The sequence below is a fragment of the Nannobrachium achirus genome (assembly GCF_963921795.1).
Source record: "Nannobrachium achirus genome assembly, chromosome: 11".
Taxonomy (NCBI): Eukaryota; Metazoa; Chordata; class Actinopteri; order Myctophiformes; family Myctophidae; genus Nannobrachium; species Nannobrachium achirus.
In genome coordinates this window covers 57550687-57576682 of record NC_137820.1, presented here as the reverse complement: position 1 = coordinate 57576682, position 25996 = coordinate 57550687, and the positions used below count along the sequence as shown (strand labels likewise).

At 44.8% G+C, this 25996-nt stretch overlaps 1 protein-coding gene across 1 annotated transcript in view; it reads left to right on the top strand.

Moving 5' to 3' along the window:
- Positions 1–1372: 1372 nt before the first annotated feature.
- kcnq1.2 (potassium voltage-gated channel, KQT-like subfamily, member 1.2) overlaps positions 1373–25996 on the top strand; it is a gene marked incomplete at its 5' end in the record, with an annotated part of 482784 nt that continues 458160 nt past the window's right edge. Inside the window, one exon of the mRNA XM_080737216.1 lies at positions 1373–1944. Coding sequence (XP_080593342.1) covers positions 1373–1944 — 572 coding nt within the window. The remainder of the gene's footprint in view (positions 1945–25996) is intronic.

Below are 25996 nucleotides of genomic sequence, written 5' to 3'. Positions count from 1 at the left end.
AGCAAATCCTTCCAGAGTGCTGTCAGAAGACAACCTTTGTGCTGACCTTTCGCTGTCATCCGTATATTCCCTGGAGCAGCATTGTTTTTCTGAGAATAGTACGTGTTGTGTTATTATGGGGTTGTGTTGTGTTATGTGCAGTCATAGGCTATGCTTATAGCCCTTTTATCAACAGTGCACTTAGATTTCACTCCAAATCCTTTCTCACAAATTCCCTGTAGTAATTCCCTTGGTTTCCGTTCCCCTTTGACATTAATATCACAGAATACCGGAAACTTACTTAAGCCTGATGATGTTGTTTACTTGTCATGCAACATTGTTTTGCTGCAACCTTAGGCATGGGTGCCACCCACTGGCATGAGGGAGGGTAGTCTCGGGCACCCTGGCATAAGTGTGATAGAGATTTTACTTTTAATTGCGTACATCTGTCTGTCTGTCCATCTGTACGTCACACTTTTGCCCTACTCTTATCTCTGGCACCGTTGCCCCTATCCCTGCCAAACTTTGCACACACACTCCTTGGATGGCAACTCACAACATCCACCTCATGGCCCTCTTCTAGCGCCACCATGAGGCTGATTCTTGCAAAACACATTTTTGGACACTGCTCCTACAGATTTTGCCCTAAAATCCCGCAAAGCGGTACACAGAATCTCGTAAGTCATGTCATCAACATGGATCATTTCCCCATATTCCCTCCTGGTCGGCTACCATTGCCTTCTTCTATCTCTCTGATTAGGGAGTCTTACTGGTGTTATCCTTTTAAGCCTTAATGTCTGACTACCACATGACACGTTACGTTTCTGACTAATACATTATTCAATCAATCAAAAAATGGTCCCAGGGAGAACTGAATAACTGGAGAAATCGAGTCCACACACTGGATCGATGAATCAAGCCCCCATAGTTAATTTAATGGATTACCAGCAAGCTGAGGTTTTGAGCATGTTCTTCTTTCCAGCACCTGTTTGTTTGTTTGTTCTTTTGGATGTGCGTACAGTACTTTGTAAATTGGTCATTGGCCAAAAGGGGATGTGGCGGACTGGAGCCACAGACCACGACTACTAGGTTACAAGGTCCATCCCAGTGCATGGTAAAGGGCTTAGGGCTCACTGTCATACAATCTGCTTGACTCTTGTCACTTCCCCCACTACAGGTCCTGACACACACGTACCCACCCAGAGAGAGAGCCCTTCATCGCAGTGGGAAGCCAGGCATGCTTAGGTAAGGTCTTCTACCTCACGGTCTCGCTTCTGCATCCCTTCCACTTGGACCTCACCTGTGTGTGCTTGTGACCTCCTGGCTTGAGCGCAACCAGCGTTTGCCAGCATCCTCCTGACCTGAACCCGGGACCACCCCTCATCAAAGCATCATGGACGAAAGGCAGGCGCGCACCTTCCCCATGACATGCCGCGGGGCCGGCGGCAGGGACTGCGGCAGCAGAAGGAGCTCGGTGAAGTCGGGCGGCGGTGGTGGTGCTTTTGGGCCCAACGGCTACACCAGCTTCAGCCTCAGCCTGGAGGACCAGAGCCTGGACCAGAGCCTGGGCCAGAGCCTGGACTCCGAAGGTGACCAGGCCGCCTGCACAGGCGCCACCCCTACTACTATCACCACCACAGCCACCACTCCACACGCTCCTGCTGCTGCTGACAGGAGCCTCTTCTACTCTCCTGTTTCATTGGAACTGGACCCTGCGGCGGTGAATAATGGATCAGGCATTCCCTACAGCCTGCCGTCAAGCACAAAGGACCCTGCGCTGCAGATCGCACATCAGAGCCGGCCCTCCATCTCAGGTCCCCCGCCGCCTCTCCCTCGTTCGAGCTGGCTGCACCAGCACCATAAGGAGTTCCACAGCCCCCACATGAAGACTAGCATGCAGGGGGATGTCTACAACTTCCTAGAGAGACCTGCCGGCCTGAAATGCTTCCTCTACCACTTCCTAGTGTGAGTATAGTAACACCGCCTCTCTGCTTCTGCTTACGGTGACTACAGCATAGAATGAATGCATACTTGAGGCCACTTGTTGCTAAGTAATGACTTACTGTACACGTCCTTTATGTTTGGTTGTGGACTCTGCAGTTTTGATTATAGCTTGTGTATTTTTTAGTAAGTTACATAATACGGGGAAACAATTCATGGTAATGCAGAGCAAATCATTGCCCGGCATATAACAAACTAACAACCGCTTTCCATTATTAAGCAAAGCAAGAGGAAATTACAGTTAGCTTTGATAAAATATTAATAGGTCGAGGAAGCTGGGTAGAATATACATGGTTTTATTTGTCATAGGAAAATTATGTTATAGTGAGGTATTATGTACTAGTATGTGTATATCCAAATCCCCCAAAAAAGGTTTCATGCTGCTGCAATCGATTTGTAAAATGATCCAATTCAAGTATGAAAGATTTATTTTTACGTGCGCGGCGTGTCTGTCTGACCCGTAGGCGTGTGCGTGTTCAATGTGTTGGCTCTGCTCCCCCCTCTTGTTAATTAACACGTAGTGCTGCTCCAAGTATTAGTTTCTGGTTCCCAGTAACAAAAGGAGAGGGTGTCTGTGGCCCGGCTGGCCAGTAGTCTGGGTGTGTTCTGGAGGTGGCCCCCGCCCCCGCGGAGAAGGAGGTCAACGTGATCCCGGTCGACAACAACCTGTGGCCCTGTTGGTCACCTCTGCATGCATGCTGCTGGTCACCTCATGCATGAAACATGCTTCTGACAGCCTGACACTGCATACCTGATGCAGCTACAGGGAACGGACACAGACACAGACAGTGGCCTTTAACCCGGTTCATGCTTCGTTATACCACGGTGTCGCTAGATCGTCTATTCTTAGGGTGTGTGATGACGGTGTAAATTAACCACTTTATGAAGCCCTTTATGCTTTGTTGACCACCAGGAGCCCCCTAGGGCAGGGGTCTTCAACAGGGGGTCCGGGACCCCTAGGGGGTCCTTAGAGTTACTACAGGGGGCCGACAAATCCTTCTGTGATAGGATAATTCTTTTAAATTAACAACCTGAACCCTCGCATCCCTATTCCGAGGAGAACTTTAGACAAAAATAGCAGATCTACAAGCTCTCAACGCCTCGAGCTGCAAGGCGTTCAGAGCTTTTAGATCGGCTATTTTCGGCAAATAGGTTTGGTGTAGAGGGTAAAAAGAGCAGACCAAGTACATAGTGAAAGGTCAAGTTTACAAAATATTGACGATTTAAGTGGTTAAATGTCTGAAAATACATTAACATGAATCCAAAATAGACTGATGACAGTGCTGTCTATGAATCTATCTATGAAATCGATGATTATCTCCATCACACATTTAGTAGAGGGGGTCCCTGCTTCATCTCTCTCTCAGCTAAAGGGTCCTTGGCCTGAAAACGTTGAAGACCCCTGCCCTATGGGGATCTACAGTATACTTGGCCCCCTCCTTTTCTCCCCCTACATCTAAATCGCTTTGCCAAAAATAGCCAATCTATAGCTCACTAGACAATTTTCACAGATTCTTTGCCTATTGTTTGCCGAATGTCATGACATGCCCAGAATAGGGACACTACTACGCTTTATGTGGTTAGCATATCGGCACGGTCGGGCAGAAACGTCTTATCTCCATATTTATTTATGTGTTTGTTTGTTTTTTTCAAAAGGTCTCAAATGGAGAACTTCCATTTGAGACCTTTTGAATTTGAATCTGAATTTGAATTGAACATTTCCGGGAATGACCAAAATAGGTGCGCCAGTGGGTAATGTGGTAAACAGAATTACACGGCTGTATGAAAAATGGTCGTACAAAAAACACAGTGTAACACAGAGACATATTAGTCTCTGTATCACAGAATTTGGGCTAAACTTTGCTTACCGTGTGTTTAGTTCTGGGATGTTGTGTTTGGAAAAGGCTGCCTGTAAAAGCTTTCCTTGTTTGGTTGCATTGGTGTGGGATGTGGTGATGAGGCTGCTGTCAGTTGCCAACGTGACATAATATTTGAAACAAACTATGCTGCTCGGTTTGGAGGTTGACCTTGGGGAGTTGAATTGTGTTTTCCAACCGTCTCAAGCTGCAGGCTATTTAGTTGGGGCGTGTTTTTAAGGTTACTGTGTGTGTGGTCAGTAACGCCTGTGCACAAGTACATAGTACATTTTCTTGGACATTGAAGGGAAATGGTGTAGGCCAGGGGTCTTCAACAGGGTGACCGGGACCCCTAGGGGGTCCTCAGAGTTACAACAGGGGGTCCTCCAAATTGTTGTGGGATAGATACCTTTTTTTCTCCTTTTTTATATTAACCACTTGAACCCTAGCATCCATATTCTGAGAACTTTAGCCAAAAATAGCAGATCTACAACCTCACAACGCCTCGTGCTCTGAGGCGTTGCGAGCTTGTAGATCAGCTATTTTTGGCAAAGAGGTTTTGTAGAGGGGGAAAAGAGCAGACTAAGTACAGAGTGAAAGGTGAACTTTATTAAGAATTGACGGTTCAAGTGGTTAAATATCTGAAAACACAATTTGACATGAATCCAAAATACACTGATGATTGTGCTGTCAAATGATTAAACTTTATGGAATCTACGAAAAGGTTGTGGGGGTCCTGCTTCAACTCTCTCTCAACTAAGGGGTCCTTGACCTGAAAACGTTGAAGACCCCTGGTGTAGGCTTTGTGAGAGAGAGAGAGTCATATTGAGTAATAATATCATGCTATATGCGATTATTATAACACAGAATAACTTAAGTTAATGTGTATAACATCTATCTAGGAAGATAATGATGATGATAATAAGTACATTATTGAAAAAAGTAATTCTCCCTCTCCCTAATTTATATCAAAAGGGGTTGGCGGTTTTTACTTTATTGGAGAAAACGGCATTGCTTGTCTGGGAAAATGTAGTACCATGCCTACATCTAAAGTAGATTCCCACATTCAGCTAATGAGTTTATTTCTATTTGACCTGAAATAGCAAATGTGAGTCGCACTCTGAGAATTCTATATATCAAGAAAAATCATGTTCTTTTTGTTTTATTCTTTCTGAGAACAGTTGGAATTAGGAAGTGCAAACAGAAACAGTGCAGTAAAGTATAAAGTATAAAACAAGAGTGTGTTTCCAGTTACATCAAAATCTATGTACAATTCGGCCTCATTACAGTACGTTCCCTGTGCCAGTTAAAGTGTTCTTGGGAGTGTCTGACAATGTGTCAGCAGCCCATAAAATACAATCAGTCCAATCAAACTGAACAACAAGTGACAATATTAAAACCCGACCTGCTGTTTCAATGTCTGGCAGCCATCAATCATTTAAAGACTCATCCACCGCAACATGTCATGAATTAGTTGTCAATCCATTTAGCAGTATTTGCTTACAAATTGCTCTGCGAACAGATTAAGTGTATAACTATTCACTTACAGATTAGGACTAATATGGTTGATGTCACCACATATTATACCAGTAAGACTCCCTAATCGGGAGATAAGCGACCGTAGGTCACTTATCTCCACAAATAGGGCAAAAATGTGTTTTGCCAAAATCTTCCTGATCCATGTTGATGATATGAGTGTAGACATACTGTGTAGTGATTTTCGTGATTTTAGGGCAAAATCTGTAGGAGCAGTGTCCAAAAATGTGTTTTTAAAAATCGGCCTGGAGGTGGCGCTATATGGGAGAGATTCATGTTGATGGGATGAGTGTAGACATACTGTGTACCGATTTGCGTGATTTTAGGGCAAAAATTGTAGGAGCAGTGTCCAAAAATGTGTTTTGCAAGAATCGGCCTCATGGTGGCGCTAGAAGAGGGCCATGTGAGAAATGAGGGGTGGGGTCTCCGCGCCGGCAAGGCGGACGAATAGGTACCGGCCCCGGCTGTCCCGGTCGCTCCTAGCCGGAGTTACGGCATTTTATGTGAGCTGCAGTGTAGGGGGTCCTCCACTGGGGGCGCCACCACTTTTGCATCCGTTCTGGAGCACCAGGAGTCGGTGGTCCCCGGGAATTCCCCGTGAGCAGCCCCGTTGGGGTGGTCATTTGGTCAGTTTAGCACATTTGGTCATTTTTTACATCTGGGGGTCCCCCAGGGACCTGGGGGTCCCTGGAGCTCCGGGGGTCCTTGGAGGTTGTAGTTTGGCAGGTAAGGAGTGTGTGTGCAAAATTTGGCATGGATCGGGGCAACGGTTGCGGAGATATGAGCAGGGCAAGAGTGTGACGTGTGAGGTGTGACAGACAGACTGACTTACACTTTGTGCAGGGTTTGATAGTAAATGCGACCTACGGTCGCAATTACCAGTTTAAAGGACCTATAGTCAACTTTTTCTTGAAAAACCGACGCTAAAATAAACATGTTTTGAAAATATTTTATAAAAAATGTCAAGCTTCATATCTGTGTTTCTATTAAAAATGACCACAAAAAGTGTAAATTAATGATTTGTCGATTGTCAGGCTGACTTAGGCTGTTTATATCCCTCCCTAATCGGGAGATAAGCGACCGTCAGGTGACATGTATACACAAAGAGGGCTGTAAGTGCCATTGGTTCCTGGGTGTAGGGGGACGTGTCTAACATCATTTATCAACGTGGTGCAGATCAAAATTTGGGTGTACACCGAAATTTAGGGAAGTCTCGACATTTATCATTTCAACTTGACTTTGACGTTGGCGTAGGGTAGGATCAAATCTCACGTCAAGTCCAGAGGTGGTGTAGGATTCATCCTACACCACTTTGTTCCATTGTAGACGTGCAGAGCAGCATTGTGTAACTATTTGACAGGCAATGGACACATGTATCCACTCGAAAATGTATATCCAACACAATAATAAATAATCCTGTGAAAATATAACATTTTATAAAAGTATATTATAGCCAGCTACATCATGGACATGCACGCCGATTTTATTTCCAAGTTACAATGACAAGCAATCAAAATCTAGCAACATGGAAGCAATCTACTGTTAAGTGCTTTAACAGTCTATATTTTAAGATTGCGGACCTGGCTCAGAACAAGCACATTATAGCCTACGAACGCATGCGAGAGCATTTTCGGGACCAGCGTGGCGCCGCTGTGATCTACCGTGAGGCGTGAGCCTCCAATTTATACAGTGACGCGAGTCCTTTTAAATATGGATAAAACCCGAAGCTCCAAACCTGGCTGTGCCCAGCCCCGCGCACGCGATGATTTATTTGGGGGTCCACGGCCCACCTGGGAGAAGACCATCCCGTGCAGGAACGGTACATGATCGCTAATTCAAGCACTCAAATGCGCTCGTCGCCGAAATTGGGTTAAATTAATATCCAAAACGTAACCGTGGGGTCTCTCAATTTATACAGTACATACTGTACACTATGCTGGAGTTAATGATGAAACCCGACGTGGCGAGCCTTGAGATCATGGCCATGGGGAATATGATTGCTTGTAACCAAATGAACGCGCTCTGTCTGCGCACGCACGGCACGGGTAGGCAATGGTTTAAATTAATATCCAAAAGTATTCATGGCAGTGACCAGTGACTTGTGTCATTCATGTCGGCTGCGGTGCTATAGCCTCCTTGTCAAAGATTGTACCGTTGGTTAATCCCACGTTTCCACTGTCAAAGACTGCTGTGTAAACCAAAATGCTGCTGTTCCAACTCCAAGTAGCCTAGTTGCGTGTGTAGGTGTGTGCGTGCGTGCGTGCATGTGTGCGTGGTCTGTGTGGGACGCGGACATGGCTTTTCTTTGGTTGTTAGGTCGTATTCGGGTTGTTCTGGTCGTAAAATCGGGGCGTTTCGAGAATAATTAAGGGCGTGTTATTTAAATTTCAGCCTGCGCATTTATCAACGCTGGGATCAAATGTACGCCAGGTGTGTCTGTTTAGGAAGCATTGATAAATGCCGTGCACACGTTGCCCTACGCAAAATTTGGTGAAAAAAATAGACCATTTTTTACACTCCATTGATAAATGAGGGCCTAAGTGTACCGATTTGTGTGATTTTAGGGCAAAATCTGTAGGAGCAATGTCCAAAAATGTGTTTTGCAAGAATCGGCCTCATGGTGGCGCTAGAAGAGGGGCATGTGAGAAATGAGGGGTGGGGTCTCTGCATTGCCTTGGCGGACGAATAGGTACCGGCCCCGGCTCTCCCGGACGCTCCTAGCCCGAGTTACAGCATTTTATGTGAGCTGCAGTGGAGGGGGTCCTCCACTGGGGGCGCCACCACTTTTGCATCCGTTCTGGAGCACCAGGAGTCGGTGGTCCCCGGGAATTCCCCGTGAGCAGGCCCGTTGGGGTGGTCATTTGGTAATTTTTGCACATTTGGTCATTTTTTACATCTGGGGGTCCCCCAGGGACCTGGGGGTCCCTGGAGCTCCGGGGGTCCTTGGAGGTTGTAGTTTGGCAGGCAAGGAGCGTGTGTGCAAAATTTGGCATGGATCGGGGCAACGGTTGCGGAGATATGAGCAGGGCAAGAGTGTGACGTGTGAGGTGTGACAGACAGAGGGACTGACACTACTTACAGTTTGTGGAGGTTTTGATAGTAAGTGCGACCTGACGGTCGCAATTATGGATTGATAAGGGATGTAAACAAAGTCGGCCTGACAATGGCCAAAATGATTATTTTACCATTATTTTATGCTTTTTGTGGTCATTTTTGAATAGAAACAGTTGACTATAGCTCCTTTAACAATTAACATTGTTCTTATCTTTCTCCATTGCGTATCAATTTCTGTCTGAAGTGAATCACAACGTTCAGTCAGTCAGAATATTCTGGGTGGGGGGGCACGGTGGCGCAGTCAGTAGTGCTGTCGCCTCACAGCTAGAAGGTCCTGGGTTCGATTCCCGCCGGGGGACACTGTGGGTGCTGGGGGCGTGTTCCCTCCTCCGCGTCATCAGTGCCCACACCCTAGGTGGGGTTGGCAAAAGGGCATTTCTGTGTGGAGTTTGCATGTTCTCCCCGTGTCTCCTAGGGTAGATACCCTCACAAAAACATGCAGTAATCCTGGTCTCTATAAAGCCTCCCCCTGGCCAGCCGGGGCGCCTGATGGAGGGGAAAGGAACTGGTTGGAATAACGTGTTCCTTCCACGCGCTACGTCCAACCGGGGAAGCTCCCCCTGTCAGGTGATAAGAAGCGGCCTGCTCACTCCTCATGCATTGAAGGAAGCATGAGCTCAGTTCGGGGCCCTCCCCAGGTTGGCAGAGGGAGAGTAGAGCCCAGGATCACAGCTTAGGCAATTGGCACCGGGTGAAAAAATGGGTTACAAAAATCGTGGGATAAAAAAATAATAATAATAATAATATTCTGGGTGGGAAGACGCTGGGTTTTACTGGTCTGTTTTGCAGTGGTGGAAATGTACGGTATATCCAACAGTATACAACTATACATGCCCCACCCACTGAAAATAAAAATCATTAAAATCGCTAACACTATTTTTTTCCTTTCTCTAATTATAATCTAAAATATGAACCCTTGTTGTTAAAACTAAATAAATAAATCAGAGTACTTCTTCCACCACTGCCGTTTTGCGTGTCACCTCATGTCTGATGATGTCTGTCAACAGTAATCGAGTCTCTGATGCTATTCACTCACACGGAAGAGAGAGGGAGAGAGAGAGCGAGAGAGAGAGAGAACCTGATCCGGTCCTTCGTTGAATATTAAAACCTTCTGACTGATCTCCGCTGACGTTTCTTTAAGTAACTCTTACTTGCTAGGTGATAGGTATCGCTGCCGCTGGCCCTCTGTTCTCCTGGCTCCTTTACACGTTGGCACCGGGAGAAAGGCCCCATGAAGTGCTCCGCTGCGCAGCATCCATGACGGCCTAATAGGGCCGTCCCTTTAGTAGTAGGAGGGACTCTCCAAACGACTCATTTCCCAGTCAATTAGCCACATCAGCCCTGGCGTCGCTATTTTTACCACCATTTTCTTTTTTTTTACAGATCTACAAGCTCACAACGTGCAGCTCGTAGGTCGTCTATTTCCAAACAGCCAAAGCATAAAATACCGTCGGGATAAAAGGACGACTTCACCACTTTGCAACCTATCTTAGTATCTTCATATAATTGGTCCACATTAATGTTCATGATAAAATAGCATATTTTTTATGTCTACTCAATCGGTGTCTCATAGGAGGACTGTGGGCATTTCAGAAACCCGGCTACCAGTGATATCATCGATGGGGAATCCGAGCTAATAGAAACGGAAGGCTCGGATTATTATTATTTTTCTACTTTTCTGTGGGCAGTTTTTTTTTTTTTTTTTTTTTTTTTTTTTTTATGATTGGTACTTTATTAAGTTTTCCTTTTTTTTTTAACAAGACAATAATGACAATACAACATACAAACATACACATACAAAAAATAAAAATACAAAAATACAATATAAACAGTTTTCAAGCGCGCACAGGAACAACGGACATCCACAGTCAAACCCCCTATAAAAATGTTATTGTTCACGTTCACCAGTGAGTACAGGCTCGCTCACGAGCCGGGAACGCCGCCCAGTCCCAAGTCCTGCAGCAGGTAGTGACCCCACTTCAAATCGTATTTGTCCGTATTGTTAAGCAACCTGTAAGACAACCTCTCATAGGCCGCGACTTGACCTAAGGCTGCACTCCATTGTGATAGAGCAGGAACTGTTGGATTTTTCCACTCCTTGACCAGGAGCCTCCTGCCTAGCATGATAGCAGTCTGAATCCATTCGGCCAAACAGGGGGCAAAGGCGGACAGTATATTGGGATCTCCTAAAATGAACAAGCTAGGATTGAAAGGGATGATCAGGCCTGTTATCCGCTGCAGTCTCTCGTGAATGCCCCCCCAATAGTCTTGGACTTTAGAGCAGCTCCAAAGCATGTGTACCAGCGTACCGTCTCCGTCTTTGCATCTCCAACATTCAGAGTTTTCAGTGAGGCCCACCCTAAATAGTCTTGAGGGAGTCCAGTAAATCCTATTAATTATTTTAAATTGAATCAATCTAGTACGTAGTTCTCTCGACATTTTCCTGATATTCCCCAGAATTCTGACCCATTCCCTGTCCGAGATTGTCACCCCCAGATCCCTTTCCCAAGGGATCTTGATTGCGTGCATAGTAGTATCGGATGCTTCACGAAGCATGACATAATATGCCGACGCTTCATGGCCAATCCCGAAAGTTTTTAATAGAATTTCTACTGTATCGGATTTGGGGGGGGGGGATGTAAAGGAGCCGAATGTTTTTCCCAATAAATGTCTTAATTGGAAAAATCTCCATTGATGATTCTGTGGTATACCGAATTCAGTTTTTAATTCTCCAAATGATTTTAAGACAGAGCCATTATACAAGTCTCTCAGAGTTGAGATACCTTTTCGGTGCCATGATTCCCAATAGAATGGCTCTTTATTTATGCACAGCTTAGGGTTAAGCCATATCCCAGCAGACCAGTGAAGAAAGGGATCGAACTTGAACGTACATGATATTTTCTTCCAAACCCAAACAATATGAGATATAATAGGATGTTCCCTGGTTACAATATCCAGTTTAGTTGACAATGAGTCAAAGGGCTTGATTGGTGATAACACCGCACTCTCAAGACCATACCACGGCGGGGCCCTTTCCGGAGGTAAAGCCCACTGCATCATATGCCTCATAGTGAAAGCATAATGGTATAATAGAAGATTTGGGACACCCAGGCCTCCTTTGTCCACCGGCCTTTGTAATTTTTTCAAATTCATCCTGGGCTTTTTATTATTCCATAGAAATTTGTTGCAAATTTGGTCAAATTGTTTAAAGTAGTGCAGTGGAATTTTAACCGGGAGAGCCTGAAGCAGATAGTTAAGTCTCGGAGCGCAGTTCATCTTGATAATGTTCGCCTTACCCCACATTGAGAGATACAGAGATGACCATCGCTCTACGTCAGTCCGTAACTTATCCAGTAAAGGTTCAATATTAGTCTTAACCAAGTCATCCAATTTAGGTGGGAAAGTTATGCCTAAATATTTTAGGCCCTTTTGGGGCCATTCAAAGGAGCCCAAATTAAACAACGTCTTAGGACAAAATGAAGAGAGAGGGAGAGCTTCAGATTTGGACCAATTCACCTTATAGCCTGAGATAGATGAGAACTTATCGATAATGTTGAATAGCACCGGGAGGGATCGCTCTGGTTCAGAGACAAAAAGGAGGATGTCGTCGGCATAAAGCATCAGTTTATGCGTTGAGTGTCCCATTATTATACCTGGAAATGCCTGTTCTCTACGAATAGCCGCGGCTAAAGGTTCAAGGGCGACGGCGAAGAGCAGGGGAGAGGCTGGATCTCCCTGTCTGGTCCCTCTACCCAGCTGAAAAGGGGATGATATAATACCGTTGGTTAAGACCGAGGCAGTGGGAAGAGTATATATAAGTTTTATCCAATTGATGAATTTTTCGCTAAAACCAAAACTTTCCAAAGTGGAAAGCAGGTACAGCCACTCTACACGATCGAATGCCTTCTCCGCATCTAAAGAAATGGCCGCCAAGGGGGCGGAGTCATCTTGGGTGGTCCACATTATGTCAATCAGACGTCTAATATTGTCAGAGGAAGTGCGAGAGCGAATAAACCCGACTTGGTCTGGGTGGATAAGGGTCGTAATAACCTTGTCCAGGCGGTTAGCCAATATTTTCGAGAATATTTTACTGTCACATGATGTTAAACTAATTGGTCTGTAGTTTTTACACTCTAACGGATCCCTTCCTGCCTTAGGAATGAGTGTAATAACTGCTTCAGTTAGTGAAGGAGGAAAGTGACCCTCCGACAGTGCCTCATCATACATTTTCAATAATAGCGGAGCTAGCTCCTCAGCGTAAGCCTTAAAGAACTCAGCCGTGAATCCGTCCAGACCAGGAGCTTTACACGTAGGCAGAAGTTTGATAATGTCTATAATTTCGCTTATAGTAATTGGCACATCCAGACGAGCAGTTTGGTCCTCTGACAGTTTTGGCAAGTCTAAGGTCGTTAGGAATGAGTCAATTTCGTCTTTGTCCACTCGTGACTCAGAAGTGTAAAGGTGTTTGTAAAAATCTCTGAACGCATAATTAATCCCTCTGGGGTCCGTGATAAGATTGCTGTCGTCGTCCCTAATAGCAGGGATTGCACTCATAGCCTCTCTTTGTTTTATGTATCTGGCGAGTAATCTTCCGGCTTTATCACCCTCCTCAAAATATTTCTGCCTAGCCCGGAATAGACTGAATTCCGCCTTCTGAGTCATAATAAGGTTGAAATCATATTTGAGTTTAGTTAAATCAGCCAAATTTTCCGTAGACATATCATTTTTGAATTTAGTTTCCGCACAACCAATCTTGCGTTCCAATTCTAGGAGCCTAGCCGCATTCTCTTTTTTTTTGTACGCCGCATGTTGAATTATGTGGCCTCGGAGAAAAGCCTTCAAGGCCTCCCAGGCGATCCCAGCCGATGGAGCAGAGGGCACGTTGGTTTCTATGTACAGGTTAATCTGTGCTCTCAATGATTCCTTAAAGGTCTCGTCCAAAAGCAGGCTAGAATTGAGTCTCCATCTGACAGATCTCTCAGGCTTACGAAATGACGACAGGTTTAAGTAAATTGGGCTGTGATCTGAAATAATTCTATTGCCTATTTCAGTTGTCACTACTGATGATACATAAGACTGCGAGACTAAAAAATAATCAATTCTACTAAAGGAGCCGTGAGGGGAACTATAAAAAGTATATTCTCTTTCCATTGGATGCATTAGACGCCATATATCTACCAAACCAAGTTCCGTTGTCATATCATTTAGAGCAACCTGCGCCCTGGATAAGCGGGGAGCTGACGAGCTACGGTCAAGTATATTATCCCGGACTTCATTGAGATCGGAGCCAAGAATAATAGGATGATCCCCCATTTCTCCAATCATCCGTTCAAGAACACCAAAAAATGAGGGGTCATCTACGTTGGGAGCATACACATTAGCTAATATCACAACGTTCCCTTGGATTTGACACAATGTTAACACAATTCTTCCCTCCTCGTCCCTGCTCTCCTTGATACATTTAAATTGCAGATGTTTACTAATCAGTGTGACCACCCCTCTGCTACGACTATTTCCCCAGGCTGCTCCCACAAATCCTACCCAGTCCCTACATAACTTCTTTGTCTCTTGAGTAAGTAAATGGGTCTCCTGCATGAACACAATATCACATTTTTTGGATTTAACAAAGGTCAAAACTTTTTTCCTTTTAACCACGTCATTGAGACCTTTGACGTTCCAGCTCATGAGCTTCAACCCACTTGAAGTGCCGGTTGACACAAGGTCAGCCAGCTAGTGCAGAGGTCTAACTGCAACTCCCCTCCCCTGTGCTTGCTTAGCTTGAAATATACATTATACAAAAAACACATAGACATACACTGAACAAAAAATACAGCAGACACCCCCCTCCCTGACCGTCTGGTAAACCAGGCATAATCCCTGCCCTTAGATTGGTCCATGACTCCCTCCAACAGCTGCCTGAAATCGAACCCTCCCACACCCGCCCCACATCCACTAATCTAACCCCATCTGGGCGGGAAGGGGTGGGTGAAACGTCCCCCCCCCCCCCCCCGCTCCATCATTAACCATCGTATATTATAGTAAAGAAACAAAAATTATAATGATTGTAAAGTACACCCACCGACCTCATTCGATTTTTAATTATGCCCAAATTAGTAGTGCCGCTAGGACCCTGGATCATTCAGTCTAGCTCCCTCATATACCCGCATACACACACATGCACGCCCAGACTAACATACAGAGTGTGGGGCCAATAGCTTCATCCCCCACTTTATATAAGGCAAAGAACGAAAAGGAGATGGAAAACGTTGTTGGCCCCCGCCTACAATCTCGCACGCACATGTGCGCACGCACGCACGCACACACCCACACACACCCACACCCACACACACACACACACACACACACACACCAGGACCCAGCAGCCGCTACTCTCATTTGCAATTTCCCATCAAACAGCCAGCCCTGAATTGAGCCTGCTGCAACAGCCCTGAGAGTATCCCCGTTTTATCGGGGCCTCTTTTAGACCCTATGTGCAGTTGTGCACCTAACCCCTCAAACAAAAAATAAATAAAAATAAAACAACAGTTTACCTATATAAATGGGAGGCTCTTATGAACTGTCCCCCCATGCGCACACACACACATACACACAGAGAAGGCATACACACACACACCCAGACAAATAACTCAACATTAATCTGAAGTATTTTCATACTAAACAAACCCAAGCACACAGATACACACAGAACACATACCCACACACACACTCCCACAGACACAAATGCTGGCTGAGCGACAACGTGAGTACACTGCATGAATTTACACTATCTAACCACCAGGTGACGACCCCTTCCATGTTTAGAAGGGTCAGAGGCCGTAACCTAGCAACAGAAGAGGCCATGTGCTTTGAGCAGCTGTATCTTGTAGTTTTGATCAGAAGGAATGCACACACGCCCCCTAGTTACCGGGCAGGCCTCTTCCCCTTAAGACATAACTCCATGACGTCACTCATTCACACCCTCCCTTCACTCATACACAGTGCGCATGGCTTCGCAGCCCCAAGGAACCAGCCATACGGTTCACGTTTAACCCCACCTCATCTCGGGTCTAAATTGAATCCTTGAATTAGATTAAACACTTTGTTGAACACAACATTCACCTAGTTACTTCTTCATAACTAAAAATTGTTACAGAAACACAATAGAATAAAAACTGAGGATGAAAGGTAAGAAATAAGAAAAATAAAAGATAAAAGCTATACATATATATATATAAATATCCACCTATACACACATACGTACATACATACATAGATCCACAAACCCATAAGTATAAAAATAAATACAGAAATAAAAATAAAAATATATAAAGTAAATTATAAAAAGATTCACCCCAGGCATGGGCCCCAGAATGAGTATATAATATGGCCTGCCTTAATACAGAGCACTCTTAAGTCACCAACATGAAACATGTTACCTATAGCAAAATACAAAATGAAAAAGAACCAAGATCTAAGACTAGGCCAAGTTTTAACATTGCCCCACCAGTTCTATCCTATACTATCCCTTACGAAACAGAATGGTAGCCTAGCTACACTTATTATAAAAAGTAAATACAATTAGCTTAAAAGCTAGGGAAACAGTAAAAATAGAAACTAAGGAATATAAAATGAGACCAAAAGAAAAAGAAACAAGGAAACAAAAATAGACTTGATTAAGGCATTAAAAGAAAAGGGTCATTGTAAATTAAACAAACAAAAGAAAATCAAAACAAAGAGAGAGGGTTAAGTAGAATAAATAAAAAATGTAGGTACTTGTACTCAAAGAGCTACCACAGCATCAGCGTGCGAAGATCACCCCAAGGATCGGATGAAGACCATGGCCTTTGAAGCATCTTCAAAGCGGCGCTTCCCCTGCGGCGTCCGAATGACCAGGACCGCAGGGAATTCCAGGGAGAAACGCACTCCCAAACCGTGGAGTGCTTTCTTGCTCTCCTTGAACTTGAATCGCCTCTCCATGACGAGCTTGGAGTAGTCGGCGAACACCATGATGTGATGGTCGTTCCATACGACGTTGCCCATCTTCCGTGCTGCGTCGGCGACCAGGTTCCTATCCTGGAATCTCAGGAATCTGGCGATGATGGTTCTCCCAGCCGCAGGTTGACCACCGCCGCCGTCTGCGCCGCCCGTCTCCCCGTCTCGTAGTGGGCCGGTTCGATGTGCCCTCTGGAACTCCAGACCGTGAGGGAACTGTATGTTCAGCAGAGTTGGTAATGTGTCGCACAGAAACTTGATGACGTCACCCTGCTCGCAATGAGGTGGAAATCCAACTAGTCTTAGGTTTAAACGCCTTTCCCGGTTCTCAATGTCGTCCAATTTCAGTCGTAGAGCATCTAATTCAGCTGAGGAGGTTCCCGGTTCAGCGGCCCGTATGTCGTCGACCGCCTCCTCCAGCGAAACCACCCGTCTTTCCACCTCGGAAATGCGGTTAGCTATGTCAGCTAGCTTGCTATCTGTAGCTTTCGTCGTCACACTAATAGCCTCCAACTTTTTATCATGAGCCTCGGATTTCGCCAAAATAAGTGCAGTGAGTTTCTCAAACTCCTTACTCACGTCCCCAGACATCCCCCTGTTGCGAGTGTCCACGGTTTTATCTTCCAGTCGTGTCGGAGCCGGAGATGGGGGGAATAAGTACACTCTCTGCGAGTTACCCTGTGTTTGGTCGACGCTAGCCTCGTTGTTAGCCGCGTTGCTAGCTCCTCGTGTGTTGACCGACGACGTCACGCTTGCTTTAGCCGCATATGAGACTTTTCGTGTCTCTTGGGGCATTGTGGCACCTTATAAAGGTTTCTACAAGTCGGTTCGAAAAGTTTTTAGTTCTTTACTATTAAAAATAAGCAGAATGTGAAAAGATGTGAGAGCCGTTCTCCTCTACGCAGCCATCTTGGTTGAGCGCGTCACGTGACTCTCCTCTGTGGGCAGTTTTTGATCGACTGCCCACAGCCCTCCTAAGAGACAAAGACAGAGTAGCAACAAATTGTGCCATTACATCTTGAACATTAGTGAGGACCAATTATAATGAAGACGGGTACCAAGAAAGTGGTGAAGACTGTCAAATAGGGTTGGACACGGTAACCGCCGTACCGCCGTACCGCGGTATACCGAGGTCTACCGCGGTGTCAGTGTGCTTACCGCGGTAAAAAACGACAAAAAAAGTCTATTTTTTATTGGAAAACAAGCGAGTTTTAAAACAGGGGAGAAGCGAGGACCGCATGCGCTCCATGCCGCTCTGCTCTGGGCCGTGTACCACAGTTTGGAAGCCACATACGTCACTCTCACTCTCAGAGACACAGACAGTCAGACCTACACAGGGCAAGCACAGCAGCCACGTAGAGGAGTACAGAGCAGCCTAAACTTTCTCTGTAATCCACACGACACAAGGATGTTAATACATACCTTGTGTTGTGGCATATCTTTTTTTATTCATACGGATTACTGGCGGAGCGCGGGCCGCATGGACTAAAACCGAAAATGAAACTATTTTACTTTTTCCACCGTGTCGCACGTTGTGCCCCGTCCGGCGGCGCGTCGGAGATTTTATAACCTTTTCTGTCAAGTCTTGTAACTAAAACCTGTATAGCAGCACTCAATCACTGCGATTTGAGAGTTGAGACGTGACGCACGTGAGTTTACAGAATCACTGTACACGATCTGACTACCCGTCCTCTTCTGGTTTGTTCACACAGCTGTTTGTGTCTGAAAATCCTACTAGCTAGCCTACGTTACTATGGTAACCCGACAGTGCAGATCTAAAAGCTCAGAACGCGTCACGGATGCGATGTGTTGTGAGCTTGTAGATCTGCTCCTTTCAAAGCCATACCCGCTGTGCTGTACGGAGAAGTATAACTCGGGCAGTCAGGCTGTGGAGAGGCGACTTTAGGGAAGATGATTGCAATATTTTGGCTTATCGCCGAACCTTAATTAATAGATACGGGGGTGCGGTAATTACCGCAGTACCGGCGGTAAATGGGAAGACGTTAATCGCGGTAACAAAATGTCGATACCGCCCCAGGCCTACTGTCAAATTGTAATACAATTTAATTGATAAGTTCAAACAATATTATTTGTATTTAAGAGCCATTAATTGAAACCATTAACTAGGCCAGTGGTTTTCATGTGAAGGACCCCCAAATTGATATGTATGTGACGGCAGACCGCCTTTTGAAATGATATTGTTTTGTTTTTATTTTTTGAAAATAGCAGCAATCGAGGCACATTGAGACACGCTGTGAGCTTGTGGATTGGATATTTTCAAATAGCCAAACGATAAAATAGGCATAGGTATAGGATCAAGTGTTACTTTAAACTGTTCCTCATTTTGCTGGGGACCCCCTGGAACCCCCTTAAGGACCCCTAGGGGTCCCCCGACCCCATGTTGTGCAACACTTTGGTGGTTTTTAAATGTGCTCTATAAATAAAATTGACTTGGCTTGACTTGACTTTGATAACCAGTGAACTAGTTACACATCCCTACCTAACCGACACGTCACATACAACATACAACATACAGACAGACAGACAGACAGACAGACAGACAGACAGACAGACAGACAGACAGACAGACAGACAGACAGACAGACAGACAGACAGACAGACAGACAGACAGACAGACAGAAGAGACAGGTGTCTTGAGTGTCAGTCTTTTGAATTCATCAAGATCTCACCTCATATCACCCGAGACGGGGTCAGCACCTTGTCGTCTGTTGAGAAGGATGATTCCATGAATACACACACACACACACACACACACACACACACACACACACACACACACACACACACACACACACACACACACCACAAAGTGTGATGTTACACCAGCGTTGCTAGACATCTGTTGGGCATCTGAGAGAGCGTAGAATCTGAACATAATCTTGCGCCCCATTTCACTTCACAGACATACAACCCGGCGCAGCAATCCTCAACACGTTTGGTGAACTGTCTCTTTTGTCTTTTTACATAAGAAAAACTATTCATAAACAACACTTTTCTCAGACTTCAAGCTGATTACCACCAGAATACAGTAGCTGTGTGCACTTTTTTTCTAAGATTTCTTTTTGGGCTTTTTATGCCTTTGTTGATAGGACAGTAGACTGACAGGAAATGGGATGAGAGAAGAGGAGTGACACAGCAAAGGTGGTCGGGAACGGGATTCGAACCCACGGCATGCTGTGAATCTGACATTGCAGCCTGGGGTGCCCGGACCACCACACCGACAGAATCTGATTCAGTTTTATTTGTCACATTGCAGTCTTGTGAGAAACAAATGTCTGCAGCATCATGTGAGAAGAGAGAGGATAGAGGTAGAGTTAGAGTAAATGGATGATAATAGAAAACAGTTTATAGGTTAGAACAAATAAATATACATACAAACATACAGGTGTGAAAGCATATATTAACTGCCAAGTCTGACAGCTCACTGCTTATTGATTTCATTGACGTCCAGTTGTGCAATAACCGTTGTATCCGTCTGTCTGTCTGTCTGTCTGTCTGTGTCCCTTTCATGCCCATACATTATATGGAGATCTCTTATCTCTGTCTGTCTGGCTCTCTTTCATGCCCATACTGTAGTGATGTCAGTCAGTGATGTCAGTCATTTGGTCACTTGTTTCATCATGTCAGACAGACATTAATTATTTGGGCATTGAGAGAACAACGGTATTCTAAACATTAAACATGATGGCACGTTGTTGTGAAAATAATTCCTCTGTTAAAATGCATATAGGGGAAACACTGCACTTAGGCAATATGTCAAATCAATGACATACATAGATTGCTGACATCATAGATGTCTGACATCATAGATGTCTGACATCATAGACCACATGAGACTGACACAGTAGGGCTTTCCAAGATATGAGCTTAATATTGATGACATCAGGGATTTCCATATATCATATATGGGCATAAAAGGGACAAGGACTGACACAGATCTCCATATATACAGTATGGCCATTCATTTATTAGTGAATTAATTTCCCCCATTGACTTGTTTATTTTATACCGGATCACACGGCTCAGTTTAGAACCAATACCAGGCGGTGTAAAGTCTGGTGATGCGAGGTTAGATATAGACACAGGTTGGATATACTGTCCTTCCTGTATAGAGCTTTTATGTTCTCCTTGTGTTTGCGTTGGGTTTCTTTCGAGTACTCCGGTTTCTTCACACACCAAAAGACATGCACGCTAGGTTGTCCAGCCAGTACCCTTGACCCCCTGGTCAAGGGCACTGGCCTGACCAGGGTACTGACATTACAACTGGAGTTGGTCCCCCAGCGCTGCACGGTAGCTGATCACTGATCTCTGCTCCTCAAGATGCATACAGTACAGTGGTGGAAAAATTACTCACATTTCTTACTTAGGTAAAAGTATCAATATTTCAATGTAGAAATACTCTGTTACAAGTAAAAGTCGTTGTGAGCCTGCTATTTTTAAACAGCCTAGGTATAAAATAGAGCTAAAGTGGTTTATGTATGTTTTATAATATTATAATTTATATCTGCAAAGTAACTAGTAACAAAAGTTGTCGAATAAATGTAGTGGATTAAAAGTACAAAATTTGTCCCTTTTAGATGTACTGCAGTAGAAGTAAAAGTACTGGAATTTGGAAATACTAAAGTAAAGTACAAGGGGCATGGTGGTGCAGTAGGTAGCGCTGTCGCCTGAAGGTCGCCTAGAAGGTCCTGGGTTCGATTCCCGCTGGGGACGCTGTGGGCGCTGGGCGCGTGTTCATGCATCATCAGCGCCCACACATTTGGTGGGGTTGGTTGTTACCTTTTTGTGGGGAGTTCTCCCCGTGTCTCTTAGGGAAGATACCCTCACAAAAACATACAGTAATCCTGGTCTTTATACTGCCTCCCCCTGGCCAGCCAGGGCGCCTGAATGGAGGGGAAAGGAACTGGTTGGAATAACGTGTTCCTTCCACACGCTACGTCCTGCCAGGGAAACTCCCCCCTGTCAGGGGATAAGAAGCGGCTTGCTCACTCCTCATGCACTGAAGGAAGCATGAGCTTCATTGCGGGGCCAGCCAGGTTGGCAGAGGGATGGTAGTGCCCAGGATTACAGCTTAGGCATTGGCACCGGAGAGATGGGTTACAAAATCGTGGCATAAAACATTTAGAACAAGGTAAAGTACAAATACCTCAAAATTGTAGTACTTCAGTAAATCTTTTTACACCACTAGATACACAGGGCACGTTTACCTAAGATAAGCATAAATCAAACTGATGAATTGTGAGTCACTGTCAATTTTATGTAGCAACCTTTGTGACAATCTGAGACCTTTATTTCCTTTATTTTTGCCTCTGGAGGCACCACCTCCCTTTTTAATATTCAATATGTAAAACAGGAACTGGGTTTGGCACCTCCGGGTGCTTCTGTCTTCATTCCTACTAACAACAACACTACATGTTTAAAGGCAGTGGTGCTGACAGATTCAGCTTATCTGCTAGTCTTGAGAGATTACTTTTGTGACCGTTCATTAGGGCAACCACCCTAATGGAGATCTAAGTGATGATCCAGTCTCCATGTATGGCTATCAAGGGTTTGATGACGAGGTCATGTTACTGGCAGTAACATGGCTGTAACACAATGTGCAAGATGTGTTGTTTCTTATTTGTGATTGTGATTTGCCACAGTATGTGCTTGCTTTGTTTTATATGTGCAGCATTTGAATCCAGACTCCCCATGAGGACAATATAATGTATATTACTACTTTATGATCTTACTGTATAGGCCAGGGGTTCCCAAACTTTTTTGGCTCAGGGCACCCCTATAAAAAGAAATTTCATCCGATGCACCCCTACATTAATTAATAATTTTCACTCCCAACACCTTATATTTATGCCATATTTTAGCGATTATGTTGCAAGGGAAACGTTGAGATAATAGCCATCTTGGACTGGTTAGAACTGACAGAAAATACGTTTGTACTTAAAGTTTAAAATGATACCAAATATTATCAAATTATCTCGCGGCACCCCTGGACTGCTGTCGCGGCACCCCAGGGTGCCCCGTCACCTACTTTGAAAACCCCTGGTATAGGCTACTACAGTAACTCTTATTTTTGTGTACAACATTATTACGAATTTAGAGTATAGTGGATGTCCAGTGGAAACCAAGAGTGTCGTAGTTTGATCCCCGGCTGCTCCTGGCTGCTTGTTGACGTGTCCTTGAGCAAGACACTTAACCCCTACCTGCTCCTGGAGAGTAGGTCGGTGTCTTGCATGGTTTGGTTTCCTCAGCCATCAGTGTGCCATGTGTGTGAGTGGGTCAAATGTACATACGTACATTAAACTATGCAGATTAATTAAGACAATTGCCTTGCAGGTTGATTACACATGGCAGTGGATGATACTGCTTATCCTTTTTTTATCTCCTCTGGTTTCTCTCACTGTTTCTCTCTTGTCTGTCTGTCTGCGTCCCTCTCTGTCTCTGTCTTCCACTTTCCATTCATCTTCCAACCTTTAAGTAGCTTTGTTCCTTTTTGGTGGACAAGATGATAGCCAAGCCAAGATGGATATCTGTGTTGATAGCTGATTTGATGTAATCCATCCTGAGCTTGTGTGTGTTGGTGTTAAGGGTTACTGTTTGGCTGCTGGCTAGACATGATGATCAGAGGATATTCATGCTGTACTTGGCTATCAGCTTATTCCAGTTTGTACCATGAGCTACTGTAAGGGTCATGCTCCGGTCACTATTTGTATTTATTTATATGCTTTTCATGTTGCGGTCTCAGGGGATAAAGATGCCCACAACATGGTCTCCCAAGCGCATTTAATTTCGCTCAAGTAAAATGACAAAATGGTGGAATGAACGCGTCCGTCCGCATGTTGTTTTAGGTGCTTCAGTCACGATTCACGAAAGGAAAAAAAAACATGTCTCCACTCCGCCAGTCTGTATCCACAAGTCTTAGTGGTTTGTACACACAGAAGACTACTGTTTGTGTACAGTTTGAGTCAAAAATCGAATCAAGTTTGTATCTTGTCGACCAGAGTGAGTCAGCTCTAACAGAGTGGCGGGGAGGAACTTGAGTTGAAACCCAGCAGTGCACAAACATTTCCACTGCTTCTTGGAAACAACCTCGTGAACTGCCATGAATAAGTGATGTGTGCTTCGGGTCCGGTAGTGCCGACTCGGAGTTGTCAGCACTTGAGGAGTGAAGGAAACCTTAAATGTTTAAGATAGCCATGCTATCAGATTAACTCGTAAACTGTAAGAGATAATAATGGGGCGTTACTTGAGCAAGGTGCAGTATACTGTAGCTAATGCACCGCTAAAGTTGTTCCTGGTTCTTTGCCTGCCACATCTTTTTAGTTGAGATATTAGACGATTTGTTTTGCCTTTCATTTTTTGTCATAGTATGTTTTGTGGTACCCATTGTTGCTGACTGTGTTATTGTTGCACGGGTGAAATATATCGGGGAAAAGGTGCCTGGAGGCCAGATCAGTACTAGGCATATCCATATTTGGGCAAAGTTAAAACCCAATCCAATATATTATAAAAAGGAAGTTGACACACACAGACACAGACACACAGACTTGTCTGTGTTATCGAAGGATTGACTGTTTGTTCACTCTATTGTCTGACATCCTCTTATTCTCAGCATCCTCTTAGTCTTCCTTAATAATGAACACACAACAACAGGTGGCATGTTGCGTGTCTGGTAATAGTCATAGGTATGGTAATAGCCACGCTGCTGCCTGCTGTATACATTTACACCTACGCCAGTCCTTTCATAATGCAACTGGGTCCTGTGTACCCAAATTATTGTGTGTGTGTTGGGGGGGTCCCTTCTTAAGAAAGAAGCAAATATAGTGGAAGAATAGCTGATCTACAAGCTCACTGCAAGGCGTTGTGAGCTTGTAGTTTGTTGGTTTCAGTTTAAGCTGGATCACCAGAGGAAACAACGTTCTTAGTCTTGCACTGCTGCCTGCTGGAACAGGTAGTCCACCCATTGCTATTCCGACAGATGGACATACCGCTGGAAGGCCGCCGGGTCTATTGCCTCTCTTCCTGGTAGCTGTTCAGGCCGCCAGGTAGAGTCTGCTGTTGGTAGATTCCACTGGTGAAAGTGCCTTCTTGTACACAAGCTACATAGTCCACTGAAGTTGCAAAAGCATCCACTGCACCTACTAAATTGACTATGGCAGTTACAACAGAGCAGTTTAACATCATGCAAAGGACGCACGCACACACGCAACTGACTTCATCTCTACTGATTGCTTTTAGTCAACCCCTTATGCCCTATATCCTTGCTTGAAAGTTGAGGGCAGAATGCTTGTATCTCAAAATGTAAACTTTATTTATGTTTCTTCGTAAATTAATGCCCTACTTTGTGTTATCTACTTTGAGTGCCGCACAAAAGTAGATAAAATGGCAGGTCTACAAGCTCACAACGCCTCGCGATGCGACAAGTTTTGCCTATAATGACCTGCCTTATCAGGACACCGGGTTGAAAGTGGTTAAGTTGCCCATGTTTCTAGTGGTTCCCAGCTGCAGACTTCAGGAGCAGCACTCAGTGGCACAGCGCTGCCTGCTACACACTGTGCTTAGTTTGGCGAGGCTGAAGGGATGTAGAGTCAATAATGCTGGCTAAAGCCCCATGCAGCTGTTTGGTCTTAATCACCCCCCCACACCAGGGGTTCTGGCCAGTCTAAATACGGTAGCCTAATGGTTTTGACAGTGACCCAGTAAAGCCTGCATGTAGCATACTGTGTGTGACTGTATGTGTGTATACCTCACTGGGGTGTCAATGCAGGAAGCTTTGGGATATTACATTAGGAACACAAACACATTCTGTAATCTGCCATCTGTAACCCAAACTGATTTTAAAATAATTTGGTCGTGGCATGGATCAGGATATGTCCTTTTGTTATTGTTCAAACGTACAGTATGCTTATCCGGACAGACAGACACATAGACAGACATACAAACTATTTATTTGATACCATTAAACTGGACTTTATTTCTGGTGAATTGTACTCTGAAGAGGAACTAAACAGGACATGTTGTCCACAGTCCTGTTGCCAATGGCCTGTCTGAGTGAATTAAGAAGATGGAAATGAAACCCTGCAGACTCCAACCTATCCATATATTTCACTGGTCATCAGTTTCAGGCACCAGGGGTCCAAATGGACACTCAGGGGCCTTTTCCACCGGCAAAGAACCGGTTCCAGAACCAGTGCCGGTTCAACTTTCTTGGAACCTTGGTTCGTTCTTGCGAACTGGCTTGCGTTTCCACCAGATTGAACCATGATTGAACCAGAGGAACCAAGGATTTTGTGGTTTCTGTTCGGAACCAACTTTTACGGTTCGGAACCAACTCCGGTTCTCGGTGGAAAGCTCACCTCTGGTTCATCCCATAGGCAGGAGAAAGAACCAGAATCCGTTCTTTACCGGTGGAAAAGGCCCTTCAGAGGTCTCAGATAATGTAGAAATTGAACCAAATGAACAGGTCCATTTGGTTCCATTTGTACAATCTCAAAAAATTA